At 42.1% G+C, this 19257-nt stretch overlaps 1 protein-coding gene across 1 annotated transcript in view; it reads left to right on the top strand.

Moving 5' to 3' along the window:
• The window catches only part of mrps5 (mitochondrial ribosomal protein S5), a 37875-nt gene that overhangs the window by 10783 nt on the left and 7835 nt on the right, over positions 1-19257 (top strand). Inside the window, exons 6-8 of the mRNA XM_049600130.1 lie at positions 879-913; positions 17966-18056; positions 19025-19071. Coding sequence (XP_049456087.1) covers positions 879-913; positions 17966-18056; positions 19025-19071 — 173 coding nt within the window. The remainder of the gene's footprint in view (positions 1-878; positions 914-17965; positions 18057-19024; positions 19072-19257) is intronic.

Here is a 19257-nt window from a genome sequence, read left to right as displayed (position 1 = left end):
ACTTTGAAGGTTGAATGTTAAACAGTATTGTAAAGTCTCTGTAGCCCATAAAGGTGTGTCTCCTGCCTAATCAACTCTTCATTACAAACCCTCAGGAACACCTGGTTAATTCCACCTGATTCACCGACAGAGCCGTCGGCCTACTGTTCCCAGCCTTATTACTCGTTTAAATCTTGGTCATTGCTGTCGGAATTGAGTTAAGACCATTTACGGCAAACTGCTGACAGTGGAGGGATGAGGCTCTGTAGTCACAAAGCACATTTTCTTGCTCCATCTTTGTGAATTGAGTCTCTTATTTGCTTATCGTTTCCCTTGCATCCTCCTCAGCTTTCTCCTTCTCTCATTTCCTCTTGATATTTCCTCTACTGTCAGCGTGCTAACAAGCTCTCACACCATGAAACACACTCGCTTTCTCTTGTTTCAACCATGTACAAACACTTTCTTTTACGTCTGTCGCTCTCACTCACACAGAGGTGCACACAGGGACTAGTGAATGTGATGTGCAGAGAGCTGTAACTAGGTTGCCTGCCTCTGATCAGGTTTGGTTTCTTACAGATGGTGGGCTAATGTCCCAGCTGAGGTGTGTGTGTTTCTGTGTGTGTGTTTTCTCCTTGGAGCCTTTGAGTCAGCTCTCCTTTGTTTGTTGTTAATTGGTTAGAAGTGAACAGGCTGCTGTTGGGAGAGTAACATCCTTCAGAGGTCACTGACAATGAGAAGTGTCAACTTGTCGCGGCGCTGCAAGGGCTTCTGGGTATTTGTTACGCCAGCAGGAGCCTGGTTTAATCTGTTTAGAGTGTCTGTGTGCCTGTGCCAAAATGTGTTTGTGTGTAAAAGCTTTTTTATAGAAACTCCTCTTTTCTTTTTCCCTCTCTCCACAGAAACCTATCAGGACTTTGATTCTCGTGTCATTGAGGTGAGTGTCTTACCAGTCGATGTTGGTCTTTCCCTCAAATTCATTTATTTGTGGTGATCTGCCACAATATCAGCATTTACCGCCACATATAGATTTTCTATTTTTGGAGCTGTGTCTCTGTCTCCTCTCTGTCGTGGCAGAGTGTATTCTGGGCACAGACAGAGCAGCAGAGAGCCAAACACAGTGAAAGTGAAACTTATCTGTTCGTTAATTCATGCAGAACTAGAGCGCGCTATTTCTTGGAACAACAGCTTCTCGTTTTAGTGTTGACCAGTGTTCTCCCAGCCTACTTTAGATGAAGCTGGCTGCCTTCACGTGGAAACCGCATACCTGTGGTCCAGCATTAGGTCAAACCATAGACTGTATAAGAAATAATGTATGTAGTTACTGTGACGTCACCTAGTGATTTGTGGACCTCCATTTTCAAACATTGAGTTCAGCGTTTCAGCTGTCACCATTTTGCTTTTTCCCGGACAAGCCCCCAATTCGGCATGACCCAGCTCAAAGGCCATGACAAAAATGGGAGACACACACGATATCAACTAAAAAGTTATTACTAACAGAAGATAATCTGTGTGTCAGTGCGTTGGCAGGTGAATGGATGAGTGAGTGATGTGTGCAAGGTGTTGTATGTTGAAGAATACAAACTGATAACCAGGCCGAAGCCAACTAAACAAAAACGTGGTGGAGGATGAGGGGAAGAGAGCGAACTGATTGCACAGCCAGGCTTAAGTAAGCTGCCACTGCGAGACTGGCCAGGTGCTCCCAGTTGCCACGCACTCAGCTCTGCCCATCAGGACTTGCAAGACACAGTAGACAGACAGACAGACAGACAGGGGAAAACACACACAAAGCAGACTTTGCTGAAGCAGGAGGGGTGGGGGGTGGATCTCACTCATAGACTGTAGTGAAGCCTGTCACTGCCCTTAATTATGCTTTAAGCCTCAGTAATATGTAAACAGATGAGTTATAAAAAAATCTTTACTTGTGTAGTTGACATGAATGTTAAAATTAGCTAAATAGACAAAAAAAAAATTTACCAGGCTGTAAACATGTTTATGTCTGCTGTAAAGTTGGACAGTTTAACATGGGGGTCTACGGGAATTGACTCGCTCCTGTAGCCAGCCTCATGTGGCCATTATAGGAACTGCAGTTTTTAGCACTTACATATGTCTTGGCCTCATTTTTCAGCCCCAAGGTTGCCGCTTGAGTCTAACCTGTATAATGGCAGTAACAGAGTTTCTTCTGGTTTCTTGATTTCCACCCAGTGACTCAAACTTAAGACACTGCTGCTGAAGAAAAAAATTAAAACTCATAAATTGTTCCTCCTGTGCTGCGTTCATAGACCCAAAAACAAGGGACACTTACGAAAAGAAAACCAAACAAATAAAAAGTTTGCCAATCTGGCGCACCCAACCTCCAGTAATGTTAATTCAGTTTTAGTTGAGAGAAGTGATTTTATGACGGTTTGAATAAAATCTTTTCACTTTATTGTGACAGAAAACAAATTATTTTTAGACCTGCAATCACTGACTTGTTGAAGCAGCAGAAACAAGTTGTGAACACAGCACTGACACATCATCACCAGCAGCTACACAATAATCTGGGAGGAAGTGGATGGATGACTGGTTCTTGTCAGATAACCTCTTTGCAGACCAGCACTGGCTCTCGGCCTGGTCATCGGGAATCACTGCTCTAAATAGATGAGACTGTACAGAATAATGATGCAGAAATCCTCAGAGGGGAGAAACTGTTTTCAGGAAACTCAAAATGGTGGAAAATCCAGTGTGGCGTGTGCACATGGGTGGTCTTGGAGGCACATTTGCTGAGCAAGCATCGCTGCAGTTGAGCACTAAACTTCATGTCATTTTGCGGCTGCTGTGTGGGAGATAAGATGGTTAATGAAATGCTGGGTTTAGTGCTTCCTGAGGTCAAATAATGTAATTTCTGAAAAGTCACATTTGCATCCGTTTTATATGAAGCAGATAAAAATCATTTTTAAAGCAGTGGAGTTCACTCAAGAGGTAGACGGCTTTTTAAACAGGAATATACGGCACCTAATTACTCTTCACAAAATATTTCCACAGCACGCAGCTCCTCCAGACCTCATTAGACCCAGAGAGAAATCTGCATGTTTCATAAGTTATACACTTATGGATGCTTCATTTTGGGAAAAATCTCATTTTGAATGCAGAGGACTTAGTAGATTTCACTAAAATACAGAGGAGCTGTGCTGAAAACATGTTATCACGTAGCTGAACAAAAATTAAATCTACAAACTAAAACACTGCGGCCGAGTAATGAACCAGATCTGGTCTTGAGCCCACATCCGAAACACACTTGAGCCCTCGTGCCACTGAAACAGATTAAATCCTGAGCTGCTGTGAGATAAGATCAGCTGTATGGACAGACCCAGATCATTTAGATTCTCCCTCCGTCCTGCTGTATTTTACCTTAATTCAATTAGCACTAATGGACTGCCCGTACTAAACTAATGGGGGTAATGCCACAAGGTCACACACACACACACACGCACACACACACACACACACACACACACACACATTCAAATGTGTTCTTTTCCTTCCCTCGTTCTTGTTTCTATTTATCGTGTGTTTGTTTGTCAGCGACAATTTCTGACTGTGCTTGTTTTGTACTTTAACTCTTTTTATTTGGATCTGTTTTACTCCATACACACAGTAGCAGATTGTGCGTGTGTCTGTGTGGTTGTGTGTGTGTCACATTGATAGTCTTCCCCAGCCCTCCTGCCTGCCTGCATAAATAAGAGTGGTGTCACAGACATTAGGCTTCCCCCTTGAAACTGACTGAAGCTTTAGTGGTGCCATCTCCCTGTGTGTACCCTGTGTGTGTGTGTGTGTGTGTGTGTGTGTGTGTGTGTGGGTGTGGGTGTGTGGGTGTGTGTCTGGTTGTGTGTGCGCCACTATAAATTCCAGCCTAATGAAATGAAAAGGGCTTACTGGAATAAAAGGCTTGTCTCCCAAGGACGATGACGGCGGCATGCCATTAGTGAACACATCCAACAAGAGGAGAGGAGGAGGAGGGGGGAGGGGAGGAAGAGTGGACGAGAAAGTGAGCGTGGTGGAGGAAAAGTTGTGAGAGTGAGTTAAGAAGTCAGAAGGTGAGACAGAGAAGCAGCAGAGCAGGACTGATTGATTTGTGTCATTAACAGTAACAGTGAGTCATTAACTGTGAGGAAGATTAATCAGTCATTAAACCTGCTCTAATACATAATCCAGATTTAATGGTATTCATTAATTCATGTAAACAAAAATTTAAACATTCTCAGAACGTATGGAGTACTGTATACTGCTCAGAAGGATGATGCAGTATTTTTAACGTACCTCGCTTTGAGTCAGTTTCCCACAAACATGTTGAGATCTGATAACCAGCCTTACAATGCACACTCTGAAATTAATCATATTCACTGTATCAACAAATGTTTACCTCTAAAATCTGGGGTACCCAAAAAGATTATTACATATTCTGTGAAATATTTCCAGTGCAGGACTGTGTGTGTCCGTTAGGTGTGATAATTGTGGAGAGAATTATATTTTCATCACAAGAACTTATGTAGAAATTAAAGCTTTGATTCTCTGCCTGAATTTAATTGGGGCCAGGGTGAGCTGTAATGTCTCAAAATTTCCTGAGGCTTGAAGTAGGCCTGTCAGCTCGGCGCCGTAGGGGATTGTGTTTCCATGAAAACCGGGCTACCCCTAAGGTGTCCTTTTCTGATGACGCACTGGCCGTGGGTCATCCATCCGTTTTCATCCGCTTATCCAGGGCCGGGTCGCGGGGGCAGCAGGCCGAGCAAAGCACCCCAGACATCCCTCTCCCCAGCAACACTTTACAGCTCCTCCTGGGGGACCCCAAGGTGTTCCCAGGATAAAAGAGATATGTAATCCCTCCAGTGTGTTCTGGGTCTGCCCCGGGGCCTCCTACCAGTGAGACGTGCCCTGAACACCTTTTGGGAGGCACCCAGGAGGCATCCTAGTCAGATGCCCGAACCACCTCAACTGACCCCTTTCAACGTGAAGGAGCAGCGGCTCTACTCCGAGCTCCCTCTGGATGTCTGAGCTCCTCACCCTGTCTCTAAGGCTGAGCCCAGACACCTCACGGAAGAAACTCATTCCCACCGCTTGTATCCGCGATCTCATTCTTTTGGTCATTACCCAGAGTTCGTGACCATAGATGAGGGTTGGGACGTAGATGGATGGGATCTGGATGGGTTGGCAGACTGGCCGTGGGTCTTGTGACGTGTAAAAGGAGCGCCTTTTGCAGCACTGTTTACTATTGTATTGTGCGACGGCTGCCAGTAGCATCATCATGATGGATTTTCAAGCTGTTTTTGCATGGAATCTACCGCTTGTTGCTCGGTTGGCAGTGTTTGTCTCTGCTTCCCCAGTGATGTGCGTAACATGCAGTGGAGAGCGGTGATCATCATCTGCGTGCCACATTGCCGTGGACTGCCATGTGCACTCGAAAACAGACACACCTGCCAGAATTGTAGTACACAGGATGTAAGGAGCTGATGACAGACTCTTGAAATATAAGTAAGAGAAGGAGGAGAAGTGGTTTAAGGAATTTTGTTTTTGTTTTTTTTTAAAGTGAAAATTTGAGTTTTTAATCAGGCTCAGGCCCAAAACTGTTGCCTGGGTTCGTGCTCAGGTTGGACAGTAACTATGCAGGTTCATATAGGGTCACCCCTGATCAGAGCTGTAATGTAAATCCAAATAACTTTGATCAAAATATTCAGTTCAACTCAATTCAGTTTTATTTATACAGCCTAGTATGGTGGCAGATAATCTTTATGTATTGTGGGGAATATAAAGCGTGATGCTGCTCTTGTGTTGACAATAAATCCAGCTTTGCATGGTCCAGAAATACTAACATGTCTGACACAGTAGCTTTGTAGCGGTCACAGGTTTAGGTAGAGGTGTATGAGGACATGCAAGAGCAGAATACAGATAAACATTGAATGAAAAACACCATAATGTATGATTTAATCCAATTCAGTAACATTAGACACCACAGCCTCCATAATTCCATCAGGTCGACTCTCTGGCACAGCCCCAGTAAGAATTACAATCAGCTGGACCTCGGAGAGATGAGGAAGAGAGCGAGGGACGACAGAGAGCAGAGGTAACAGTAAAGAAAAGGAGGGCAGAGTTACAGCGACACAGAGAGAAGTGATGTTCATGGCCTCTCTCCAGGTGCAGCAGCCACTTGGACAGGGCTCAGGGATTTCATTAACAGAGATGGACTGTTGTCAGTGTCAGAACAGGGCTTTTTGTCTCTTTCTTTTTATCCTCTCTCTCGTTCTCTGAAGTCAACAACCTTGAAAGTTTCGCAGGAAAGTAAACAGACAGGCGGCTGGATCGGAGCAACTTTGCGGGAACTTTCAATTGGATTAGATGTTGTGTGTTTTAACAGCCAAGCAGAGATCGCAGAGGCACGTACAAAAATTAATATCTAAAGTGAAATTCACATAAAGAGCATTAATGCAGCGCGATTATGAATCTGTTAAAAGCATTAAATTAGTAGTGAGTCGGGCTGTTTAAAGTTTCAGCCTCTCTCATCTGTCTATGTAGTTTGAAGAAACTGAAGAAGTCCTTGATTCCAAAGCAAGACAACTTTAGGTCTGAAGCTCACCCAGATAGTTTGCATTAAGGCACACTTTATAAAACGTAATTTAGGAACACTATATTGATGTACTTAGATTTCAACCACGACTTGAAATGATGTAATAAAATAAAAAATATATATTTTATATATATATTTATAACACATCGTAGTTTACGATGATGTTTTTCATTAAACAATATTGAGTTGTTAAATTTACATTCACCACGAAGCCTGTATATCCTCTTAAATTGACTCTAAACTGCCAACAAACAGTTCTTTCAATTACATATGAGAAATCAAATGTGTTTATGTCTGCGAGTTCTCTTGTAAGATACTCATTTACACTTTAAACTCGTTTTACATCAGTTAAATTTATTTTTGTCTGTGTTGTTTTCTCTTGTTTACTCACACACATCTCTAAGTCATTTGCCTGATTGATACACGGGATCCTGAGCCGTCGTGATTGTTTCTCTGCTCAGTGGTTGTAATAAGCTTCTTTTACACAACAGTTTGTGAGATCATTTGAATCAACACACATTGGCTCAGAAATGCATTTTCAGTCTTTTGCTTTTCTTCTTAATCAGATACAGCTCTAGCTGTGAACACATCACAGGTGCTTAAACACAATTACGTAGAATTTACAAGAGTTTCTTCGAGACCAAGGTGGCAAAGGCCTGTGGTAGGGGGCATCTTGACAGCTGTACATTTAGATACCCCCCCTCTCTATTAAATATGAAAGGAGGCCCCCACATGCTTGAGCTTTACACTGCTGACTTGTGTAATCAGAACAGACATGTCCTGTGATTTTCAGCCTTCTTTGATTATATTCACCCTTTACAGCAGACACATCCTGACAGCTGAGAATATTACTGTCAGGTATTGTCCCCCTCTATTAAATATAAAAGGAGGCTGAAAATCACAGGACAACCATAGGAGAGACACAGCCTGAGGGGGAACTGGGATCTGACACAACACCGTAGAGAGAAGCAGGTCCGTGGAGCTGTGCGCTGGACGAAAAAACAAGCGTGTCGCACTGAACGTGCGCCGCTACAGCGTTGCTTTGGTTTGTGAGCGCGCATGACGAGCGTCTACATTGAAAGTAATGGGTTTGTGCGCACAAAAGACGCTACATCTGAGCGCCCCCCCCATGCACACACACACACACGTTTAAACCAAGGTGGCGGCCAGAATCACCCAGGCGGCCCGCGTTTGTCTTAGATAGGCAGGGAAAACCCTGTTTATGAAGGGAAAAGGAGCAGAGGAATACTGAGCCTGTTTGTGCCTGGTGTTAATGTGTGTTTTGGTGATCTGAACACAAGTGGCAGCTAGACACATCAGCTCCATCTCTGATGCATCTCCAGTTGACCTCCAGCTGCTTACAGCACTTGACAGCGCTGGAAGGTCAAATTGTGCTGCGTACAGCTATTGCGTCGATAGCTGTTTGCTAGCCACGTTTACGTTTGTGTGATTGTCCCTGGAGATGTAGCTGCTAGGAGAATTCAATGCATCAATAAAGCAAAACGATAACAGTCAGGTAGCACTTCGTCCAACTCAAGTCCAGACTTAGGGCACTGATGACATAGTCCTTGTCTGGGATGCATGGCGACACATTAGCTTGTGCAGTACTAAAGCTTTCTGGTCAAATGCGTCCAAGACCACCTCAGCAAATGGTTTAAATGATCAGCTCACAATGTGTCTCGATGGTTGTTTAAATGGTAAATGGACTGCACTTGTAAATGCTTTTCTAATCTTTCAACAGCTCAAAGCGCTTTAACACTACATGTAACATTCACCCATTCACACACACATTCACACACTGTTTGCAGAGGCTGCCACACAAGCTGACACCTGCTACTCGATAACCATTCACTTACACTCACACGTCAATGGAACAGCCATCGGTAGCAATTTGGGGTTCAATATCTTGCCCAAGGATACTTTTATATACAGACTGGAGGAGCCAGGGATCAAACCGCTGGTTTTCAAATTATCGGACGATTGGATTACCCAAGACTCATGTTAATACCAGGTTTAAAACAGGTTCTGTCACACACCAAATGCTATATATTTAATGAGGGCGACAATGGTGTAGTCCAGGGGTGTCAAACTCATTTTAGTTCATGGGCCACACACAGCCCAATTTGATCTTAGATGGGCCGCATCAATAAAACCATCACAATATTTTCCCTTTTTTGTGTAAAGAACTACAAATTCATTCTGTAGATGTTCATTCTTTTATAAAACATATGAACAGCCTGAGATGTCTGAAGAAAAATAAGTACAATTTCAGCAGTGTCTTAGATTTTCTTCATTCAGTCAGTTTAACTTCTCACTTGTCATTACACATGCATTTATCCAAACATTTCCTGATACAGATTCTTTTGAACTGACAATATTTTGCGCAGTGTTCAACATCTTTAAACATGGTCACAGTGAGTATTAGTTGATATATCAGAGAACAGTATTCAGATCAGGGTGGAAAAGTATCTGAGGCAGAATTTTACATCAAGTAGGCAATGCATCGTTTAACTTGCTCCCGAAACCTGGCACCTCTTACGCTGGAATTCCACTGGATGCGTGTCCGTTGTGGAACGGCAGCACAGGTTATCCGCTGTGTGCTCCGCTGTCCGTCAATACTCACCGCCTGTGTTTGCTGTGTGGAGCAGTGCAGCTCCACCAGACAGCGGGAGTCACGAGGACCCACGAGATCTCGCGAATTCATGCATAATTGCACGATATAACAAGGTGTAGTTTCTATAAACAGAACCACAAAACCAGAGGAGTAGTAGGAAGACGTCTCGGTGTACCTTCATGATTAACATCTCCTCGTCCATGGTGTCAGCGGGGTGAAATGACGTCTGAAAACCTCTGACCTGTTGACTTCAGGCCTGCCTCCGCTCATTATGTAGTTTTCAAGGTGTAGTGCAGGGAAATATGATCCGCCGTGAACACTGTGTATTTTATTTTGAAAATTAACCGAATGTTTTATTTTGTTTCTGTGCATGACTTCCTGCCCCGCACGATCTGCTCCGTGCTGAATTGATACGTTGTGCTCCGGCGTCCAGCAAAAACTAGAAGTCAGGCGTATCTGTTGCGGAGGGCTCTGGAGCGCTGCAGCTGTGACAGAGCCAGAAGGCAGCACAGCTGCGGCCAGTGGAAGCACACACATTGGCTAGAATTGAAACGTATCAGCTCCGCTGCCGTTCCGGAGCGCAGACGCAACCAACACGCATCTGGTGGAATTTGGGGGTTGGTCTGGTCATATAGTGGGCTGGATTGGACCCTTTGGCGGGCTGGTTCTGGTCCACGAGCTGTATGTTTGACACCCCTGATGTAGTCAGTTATATACCAACAATATTGATTATTAAAACGTGTCAGGATTTGGCTCTGATAGTGATCATTTCCCCACAGTGGGAATCTAGTTACTATAAAAATATTTTTGAATCAGTGAACTTTAATACACAAAAACATCACTGCAGGTCGTAACAATAAGAAGGCTGAAGGCAAGGACATTGAGCTCAGTTTAAATGGATGTACAGTAGAAAGGATGTGTCCTGTGCGGCCGTGTGTGGAAGAAATCTTTCAGTCATGCAGTAGTAAATAACATCTTTACACTATTCAGTGTGTTTCCAGAGTGAAGATGTCAACTTTAAATCCAAGTGAAAGAAATGATGTGTAGTTGTGCCACAGCGGGTCAGAGATGTGTTTGAGCGTTGGCGGAGGTTTGTGGTCTCGCAGCGCTTTCTGGTTCCATGTGGTGAAAACTCCTCCCCTGCACCGCAGCGTATAGACGGATACAGATAGAGAGACACGCAGCAACAGATTGAGAAAATAAGAGATGAAACAGAAGTGAGAGCGAGCTAGAAGCGTCCTCCCACCGCCATGCTGTCACTCGTCCGGTGGAGGAAAGACTCAGCCCATCTGCTGTGCCGCTAGAGCTCCGCCAAAACTGCTGCATCTCCACCTAAAATAACGATGTGAAGCCAAAAGCTCAACATGGCTGGAGGCATTTACACGCACATCTGATAGAGACTGGCTGCAAGTCAGAGTGAAACAGCAGAATTAATAACTTGTTGGATTTTGATTTACAAAAACGGAGTTTGAGATCCCATCTGGTCAGGATTTTTGCTGAGGTGGAGAGTTTCCTTGACAGGAATAAAGATATGTGCTGCCCTATACTGCCCTTCTATACAGGCCTGCAGCATCAGTGTGCAAGCAGAATATAGCAGCAGTATATCTATATATTTGGCATCTAAGCTATGTATATAAGAAAATTTGTGGGGGTTTGCATTAGGACCTAACAGAATCACATAACTGTGTGTGTGTTTGTTTGTGTGTCCTGCAGGGTTTGTGTTTTCAGTGTTTTGGTGTTTGCTGCTGCTGCCCTGACCCCAATCCTTCTGCTGTGGCCCCTCCAGTCAAGTTATAAATCCTTTACTGAGATGTGTGTTACATAACTAGTGGAGCTGAAGGCAGATCTTGACTTTGAAGTTCCCTCAGCTAAATTTCAAATTCAACACTGCTCTGTCACTCGCTCGCTGCTCTCTGGCGGGGATGAAAGCTTTGAGATGAACTGTGTGTCTTGGCCCAGATAAAGTCCTCGTAAGGCTGCCGGTGGTCCCTGCGCAGGCCGCCAGTAGAGAAACACGAGGCAGTAGATGCAAGCAGACACTTAAAACACCTGGATCTGATATCACAGGGTGGGTCGGCCCTTTTTGTTTACAGCATGAGACATTAGCATGTTTATTTTTGTGGGGTTTTAGGTGAAGACATTTGTTTTTCTGTCAAAAACAAGGATGTGCATGGTCAGGTAAATATCCTGTACAACTAGAAAGAAGAAAGTTCCTGCAGCTCCCCTCAGAGTTAAACATGCCCATTATCAAACAGTAGGGAGATATTCAGCTGTAAATTGGCTTTGGGAGATGTTTTGTTCACAGGAGATGACGGAGGGATCAGTGTAACTGTTGACTGGTTTTGGTCTTGACACTGGTCTCAAGATCACTTTTTGAAGGTCTCTGTCTCTTGGTCTGGGACTGGGCCACATTTTCACTCTTGTCTCGTCTCAGTGTCTGAGAAAGAGGAGTCAGGATTGTATTTCAAAACCACAGCTGCAAGGACATCACTAAATTTCCTGTGCAAAGAAGAAGGGTTGAATGAGATGTTCAGTTGATTTTAGCTCCTTAATGTTTGTTGGTATTTGTTTGCTTATAGAGAGTAAATTCCTGTACATAAAATTCACCTCTGCAATGCCTTTTGATTATTTCTGAAGACATTTCTCAAGGTATGCTTATCTGTATACACGTAAGGGGTAGAGAGATTATCAGCCTGGCCGATTATTGGGGCTGATATTTGGCATTTTGCGGAGTATCTGTATCAGCGTTTTATTTTAATGATCTCCCTCTGGTCTGTTTTCACTCATCACTCTTTCACCAATGTCCCGCCCATAGTACTGTCTGATTGGCTTGATGTTACACAAGTAATAGCCAATCAACACTGCAGCCTTGGTGTCATTGACATACAGACAGAGAGACGACATCAGTGGCAACAGGGAAAGACTCCAGTTGAGTTGACAGCACTGAGTTTCGAAGGCAGCAGATATATCCAAAGTTAAAAACACTACAGTCTTCCACACTGAAGTTGCAAAAACACCACAATCCAGCAAGCTATTTCTGTAATGACAAACCTGCCCAGTTTCCCAGTTTCACCGCTGAAAATGCCAGAATAATGAACTTTGTTGCAGTGATAACGTTACCCTGCAGCATTCACTATAATGACCGTTAATGGAATTATGTATGAAGCGAAAGCTAATGATGTATCTCAGTCCTGGAACAGAGGCGTGCTCTCAACGTTTATGCTGGTGAACACAGAGAATTTGGCTGTCCTGCTGCTAATTTTATTCAGCTTTTTATTAGAATTTTTGGGGTCTCTTTATAAGAGATGCTTCTAGGAGCTTTCTGTGCTTTTGTTGTATTATGATGTTGAAAGGATCTATTATATTTACTCTAGTTTTATTCATTTTTACTTTCCCTCAGGAAGCTATTTTTCTTTATCTGTTTTTTAAATTTTAGATTTTAATTATATAAAAAATAGTTGCTGAGAATTTGTTGGTGATGATGTTGAAAGTTTCAGTTAATTAAATATTTGCAAACAAAGTTTTGTGTTGGTATAGTAAGTTTATTATATTCCAAATTTTTAATTTTGACAGAAAGATTTTCATTTTTTATTGTGAATGCATATCTGTTCCAAATATCGGTTATCATTCTCATTAACTACCAATAATCAGTATCGATATCTGCCCTGTAAAACCATCGGTCGACCCCTGACACACGAACTGTTTATCTGGCGATAAAAGAGGAATCTTAATTTTTTTTTCTGTGTGTATTTATGGGAGTGTGGATCTTTCAGATCAATTTGAAGAGTGTCTTGTTTGCATCCTCCACATTTTATCACCGATCACGTCTTCGACTATCTTTCGATACACTCTGGTCTCGCTCATGGCTTGGTCTCAGTTTAGGTGGTCTTGACTTCAACACTGCCTTTGAGTACTTGTATAAAGGGATTTTTTCTTTTTATTTAAATCCTCTCGCTCTGTCTCTTTTTGTCCATTCAGTTTCTCACGCAGTTATTTTTCCTTTATTCATTCACTTCTCTTACTTATTTTCCCCTCGTCTTTTACACAAACACTCATATTATGAGCTGCAAGGCATAAAAGTAATAAAAGTCATGTTTGCTTTCATATCTTTTCTACAGAATAAATAAATATTGAATAATGTATATTGTTGAATTTATTACCACTTGTCTTCCTAAGTGTAAATATAGACTACATAATCCTGTGTTTGTGTAGAATTATGCATGTGCTGTCGGGGGAATGGTGTTATAACACCACCTTACAATGGAGCTGAAGTCAGTACAACACCACCACAAGCTGCAGCTGCGGAAATAACCACAGTATTTTAAGTTTTTTTGTCGTGATCGACAAAACAGAAAACAAAACCCACCCACCACCACACAACCACAGCAAAGTTAGACCAACACAGCTCCAACAGGCACAGCAGAGATGTAAACCACAGTGTTGAGGTGGCATCTCTGACTCAGTTTCAGCAACAACACACACCTTCACGAAGACATGCAGAGCTCCTTTATCGACTCACATTAGATAGTCACTACAGACTGCAGATAATTTAGCTATTGTATACTTAAAAGAGTACTTTACTCCCCAAATGACCATTTGTATATCAATTATAGACTCACAAGTCAGTCTTTAGACCCTTTGCTTAACTAAAGACTGATGACTTTCTCCCTGATTTTGTGTTTAGATGGGCGGATACAATTTCAGAGTTTAAAAAAATTCCCTGCGTTGCAGAACCAATAGTAAATCTGCAGGGCGGTCCTTCGGTGGCTCGCTGAACTCTTGTGCTCGTAAACATAGTCCAACTGCATTAAAAGTTTCAATCAAAGTCGCTGTAAGTCCTTCATTTCCACAATCTTGTGGACTGAGCACACGTTTGATAAAAACAGAGTTAAATCTCTCGGCATCCATTTTCAAGCTCTCTGTGTGTTTGTTTCCTTGCGGACGAGAAAAGGAGGAGCGCACATTTCCGGGAGGGCGTGTCCTTTTCAAAAATGCAAGAGGCGTTGCTTTGTTGCCAGCCGTTTTCTCCGGTGTGTTAAACACACTTTAGAAAGGATTGTCCCCAGACTATCAGAAGGCGGAGATCTCTGATTGTCTGGTGGCGAGACTATATCAGTTACTCATCTCGTGTTATGTCAAATTTGTGAAGTAAACTTTGTTTTTCTCCGATGCCTCGACAGCAAATGAAGAATCCATAAAACAGAGAAAATTGTCAATGAATTTAAGTAAAAGGAGTCAACAAAACTATGTCAAAACATCCGTTTACAAACTCTCACACAACTCGTGCAGTATAATCTGAATCTTATTTATCCAGTCGTATGCTCAGTACTACCCAAACAAGCAGCACTTTACAACAGGGTACTGAACTTACAGTGAAACTTATCTATGATCTCTTCAAAGCCAGACTCCATTGACAAAAATGGTAATTTTACCTTACTGAATACAGGACCTGTTGGTCTGCCACTGCCTCCATCAGTTAGTTTGTGTTATTGTGCGACTTGATGTATCCAAACTAACCAAAAGTCACATGGTATCACAGACAAACTAATGCCGTTGCCAATTATGTTGTCGGATAAAGAGACTCAAAACACAGGATTGGACATTTGAGGGTTTACTCGCGAAAACGCCAAAGAATTAGTACATCATGACATTAGATAGTGTCTGACAACAAGCCTGACAGTTGACACACCTACAGCTCTCCATTACACATTAAAAGAGGTTTCCTGTCACTTAAGCTGCTGTTTTCGTGCTGTTGAAACAGCCAGCTATGAGGACAATTTCTTCCCCTCACATAACCAAATTTGGCCAGAATCATGTCAGATCATTTAGCTGAAGTCACATCAGGACGACAAGTTTATGTCAAGTCACGAACACCATACATTCACTATACTAACTGATGAGACCAGCAGCTGCGGTGTTCAGCAAGGTAAAATTACTGTCTTGTCAGTGGAGTCTGGCTTTGATAAGTCTCACTTTCCGTTCAGTACCCTGTCAGAAAGAGCTGCACGAGTTGTGTGAGAGTTTGTGCACAGATGTTTTGATATAGTTTCACTGCTGTTAAACGTAGACCCCCATGACTTCAGTTAATTAAGAATGTTCTCAGTTTGTGGATACTTTGTTCACTGTGGAGGCATCCGACAAAAACACAGTTCCACAGTCTTCTTGAATTCAATGAAACACGGTGTGAGTAATTGATGCACAAACAGTCATGTGGAGGGTAAAGTATTCATTTCGAGCTGCACTAATTAATCTTTTTATATGACCAATTAATGTAATGTGTAATGGGAAAAGTGTTGGTTGTAAACCATGTCAGAAGCTAAAGAGATATTTCCCTCAGGAGTTGGTAGAGACCAAAACAGAGCTAAAAGGAGAATAAATGTTGGACTTACAGTCACTAATATGACTGAATGAGTGCTAATGGATTTAATAGGGGTGTTTCATCCCGATACAATATTATAGCCAGTCTTTGGAAAACAGTATGATATTTGCCGATATTACAAAGTCTGCCTTGATACAATTTCGATTGGAAGCGATTTAGGGGCCTGCCATCGATATGAGACGATATTATCTGCCCATTTAACACGGTAACAGAGGAAGCTGCCACCCCTGTCTTTTATGGCCATAAAAGATGAAAACCACACATATATAATATCAGTAACTGTAGCCGCTTAAGTGCGCTTTTTAATTTTGATTTAGATTTTTATCATTTTTGGGACTTCTGAATATGAAATGAGTACTTGAAGTATTGCTTAAAACAACAATGAAATTGGAGTATTTATTCATAACACAGTAGGTGAAGAGAAGTACAGCATTAAAATATCTTCTAATCAGTACTTTAATTATCTTAATTAACTCTGCTTAATTAACACGAGTATGATTGGTTTGTTTTATGTATCAGGGTGACGCTCAGCTACAGTTCCACTCACTCTGTTTTTGTGCTGAAATTATGTCTTAGCAACAGAAACTTTCTACTCATCTTACTGCGTGCGTGCGTGCGTGCGTGCGTGCGTGCGTGCGTGCGTGCGTGTGTGTGTGTGTGTGTAATAATTCTTCATATTTTTTTGTTTATTTGTTAGCTCATTTTGTTCATCTGTTATCTTTTCTCTTTCACACACACATGTACACGCACTGCACACACATATCTCCTCCCTCAATCAAACACACACACACACACACACACACACACTGTTTGTGATTCACAACAGACAGAGGCCTTTCACTGTCTGCTGCTCTGCTGTGTCACCCTGTCCTGCTCTTCTCCTTTTTATTCCTGTGTTGTTCTCTGTGCTGCTTCTCCTCTTTGTTTTTCTTTCCTGTTCTTGTTTCCTTTCATTTTCACATCTAAATTAATTCATGTCTAAAGAGGCAATAAATTCTTGTTTCCTTTCCTTTTCTCTCACCTTTCTCTTCTCCTCCCTCCACCACTTTCCTCTAATTTCTTACTTCTTGTTTTCTCCCTGTGTCTCATGTGAATTCCTTCTTCTGTTTCCCTCTCTCCTCTCCGTCCTGCCCCGTTCTTCAGTTTGACCTTTTATGTCTCCTCCTTTGCCCCCTCTGTCTCCTGTCTGCTCAGCTCCAACCTCATCTTTCCTCCTTTTCCTGATCACTTACCCTCCCTCTGCGCTCGTCCTCCTCTCTGTGGTGTGTCAATGCTACCCCCTGCTGTTTTCACAGTCATATTGCAGATAGTTGATCAGTCTGCCTGGTTGCTCGAGGTGGGGGGAACAGGGCGCCGAGTGTATGTGTGTATGTGATAGATGACTGTTTGCTCTGTTTACTAACAGGTCGATGAAAGCCACTTAAATCTGGACAGGCGTTCTGGTCCAGTTGGCAACACACACACACACACACACACACACACACACACACACACTGAGAGATGCCTTAACGGTCTGTGGTGGTGTTAAATCTGCAGATGTTTTAGAGATGGTTCAGTAACTTCATCGGCCTGACTGGAGCAGAAAATAAAAACTGCACACGGTCAAAGAGGAATGACATTTTGAAAGCGTGGTGATGAACTGAAAATTCTTGGATTCTTTGGACAACGACATGCTATTTGACATTGTCACAAAGTCTGAGATGGGAAACAGTATCCGTATAATCATTACTGTCAATTCAGGAGCCTGGAAATTTGTGAAAATGTCCAAAAAAAATGCTCATCACAATCTTCCAAAGCCCAAAATCATGTCTTTAACTTGCTTCGTTTGTCCAACCAACAGTTCAGAACCCAAAGATTTTTCATTTACCATCATGAAAGACAAAGAAAAACAGCAGATTCTCACATTTAAGAAGCTATAACCTGCAAATGTTTGACATTTTTGCTTGAAAAATCAATGAAACTATTAATTGACTTTCAAAATAGTTGGTGATTACATTTCTTTTGATCAGGAGCCTGGATTGATAATGACACTGATATCATCTCATATTGATTTCAGGCCCCTGAATTGTCTCTTTCTTGACTGCTTGCACACTTCCTATGGGAATTTCACAATAAAAGCATATCTTAAAGATGTGGATATGTATCAGTGTTAATAATATTGGATCACTGATCACTGAATCAATACATCATTCCACATCAATGTCGTTACACCCCTAATAATGACCAATACCGGTGAGAACATGTGTGTGTTTGGTAATTCAATGTGTTGTTGTGCAACACTTCACACACACACACACACACACACACACACACACACACACACACACATAGAGGGTGGTATTAATGTGTACACTGTGAGCGCCGTCTTGTTTATTGTGTATTTACTGTTGTTTTGTAGGTGAAGAGTGTGTTCAACATGACAGCCAAGGAGGGCAGGAAGAGGTCCGTGAGCTGTCTGGTCGCCGTGGGAAACGGCAATGGAGCCGCAGGTTTGGCACACTCTGAAACTTAAACCTAGATCGCCGCTGTTGGAGTCGTCAGGCTCACAGGATGGTGACTGTGGCCATGAAGCCTGTCATTGGCTGCCTATCTCAGATGGTTAAAAATGCTCATCACAGTTTTCCAGAGTCCAAAGTGATGTCCTCAGATCACTTTATTTTTCCAACCAACAGTCCAAAACCCAAAGATTCTTCATTTACCTTCATAAATGACAAAGACAAGCAGCACATTCTCACATTTAAGGAGCTAAAACCAGCAAATGTTTGACATTTTTGCTTGAAAAATGAGTAGAACCATTTATCAACTGTCAAAAATAATTGGTAATTAATTTTCTTTTGATCCGCTCATTGATTAAATAACTAATCGTTGCAGTTCCAGTGTGAAACAACAACTTCCGAGCCTGCTACCTACACGCTAAAATGTCTTTTAATGTTGTGGTGTTCGCATTTGCCTCTCCACCAAAACAAGCTCCCTCTCAATACTATTTTGCCAAGGGCACCGTCACTGCATCCTGGGCTAAGCACCACCTAACATTTACCCTTAGATTATTCCCCAAAATGAGGAATTACGATGGTCCAGCAAGACCTATCTCCAGTGCTGGCACAGTGTATAGGTCTGGTCATGTGAGACTGATAATGGAAAAACACTTTCTAAAAAGTTTCTAAAAACACAGAACAAAACAATATTTTGACAGTTTCAGGATGTTTGCAAAGGTTGAGAAATAACTCTGTGTTGTATGTAGATATGGAGAAGTGCAGGAAATGTTTTTGACAGTTCTCAAGCTCTTCAGAAGTGAAAATAAATTTTTAAAAATGCAGAGGAAATGTTTGCTTTGTTTGCTTTGTTTAAAATCTCACCATGTTACAGTTTTCATGTAGGCTCATAGTCTGTATTTAAATACATTTAAATGTGGGTTAAACTGGCAGCATCACTAAAATGTTTCTCCTCCCTCCACCAGGTTTTGCGGTGGCTAAAGCAGCAGACAGAAACACAGCTCTGAGGAAGGTAAGACCACAAAGTTATTTTTATATAAGTCAGTTTTTGTGTAAATATCCCCAATAAGTGTAATTCCTAATGCTTGTGTTTTAGATTTAAATAGAGTTGAGTTAATGAGTAAAACCTGCTTAACTGAATAATTTGACCAGAACTATATTGTCAGTGGACTTTATTATGAGTGGAAACATTATTTGG

The sequence above is a fragment of the Epinephelus fuscoguttatus genome, linkage group LG16, assembly GCF_011397635.1.
Source record: "Epinephelus fuscoguttatus linkage group LG16, E.fuscoguttatus.final_Chr_v1".
Taxonomy (NCBI): Eukaryota; Metazoa; Chordata; class Actinopteri; order Perciformes; family Serranidae; genus Epinephelus; species Epinephelus fuscoguttatus.
This window is presented reverse-complemented; position numbering and strand designations above follow the sequence as displayed.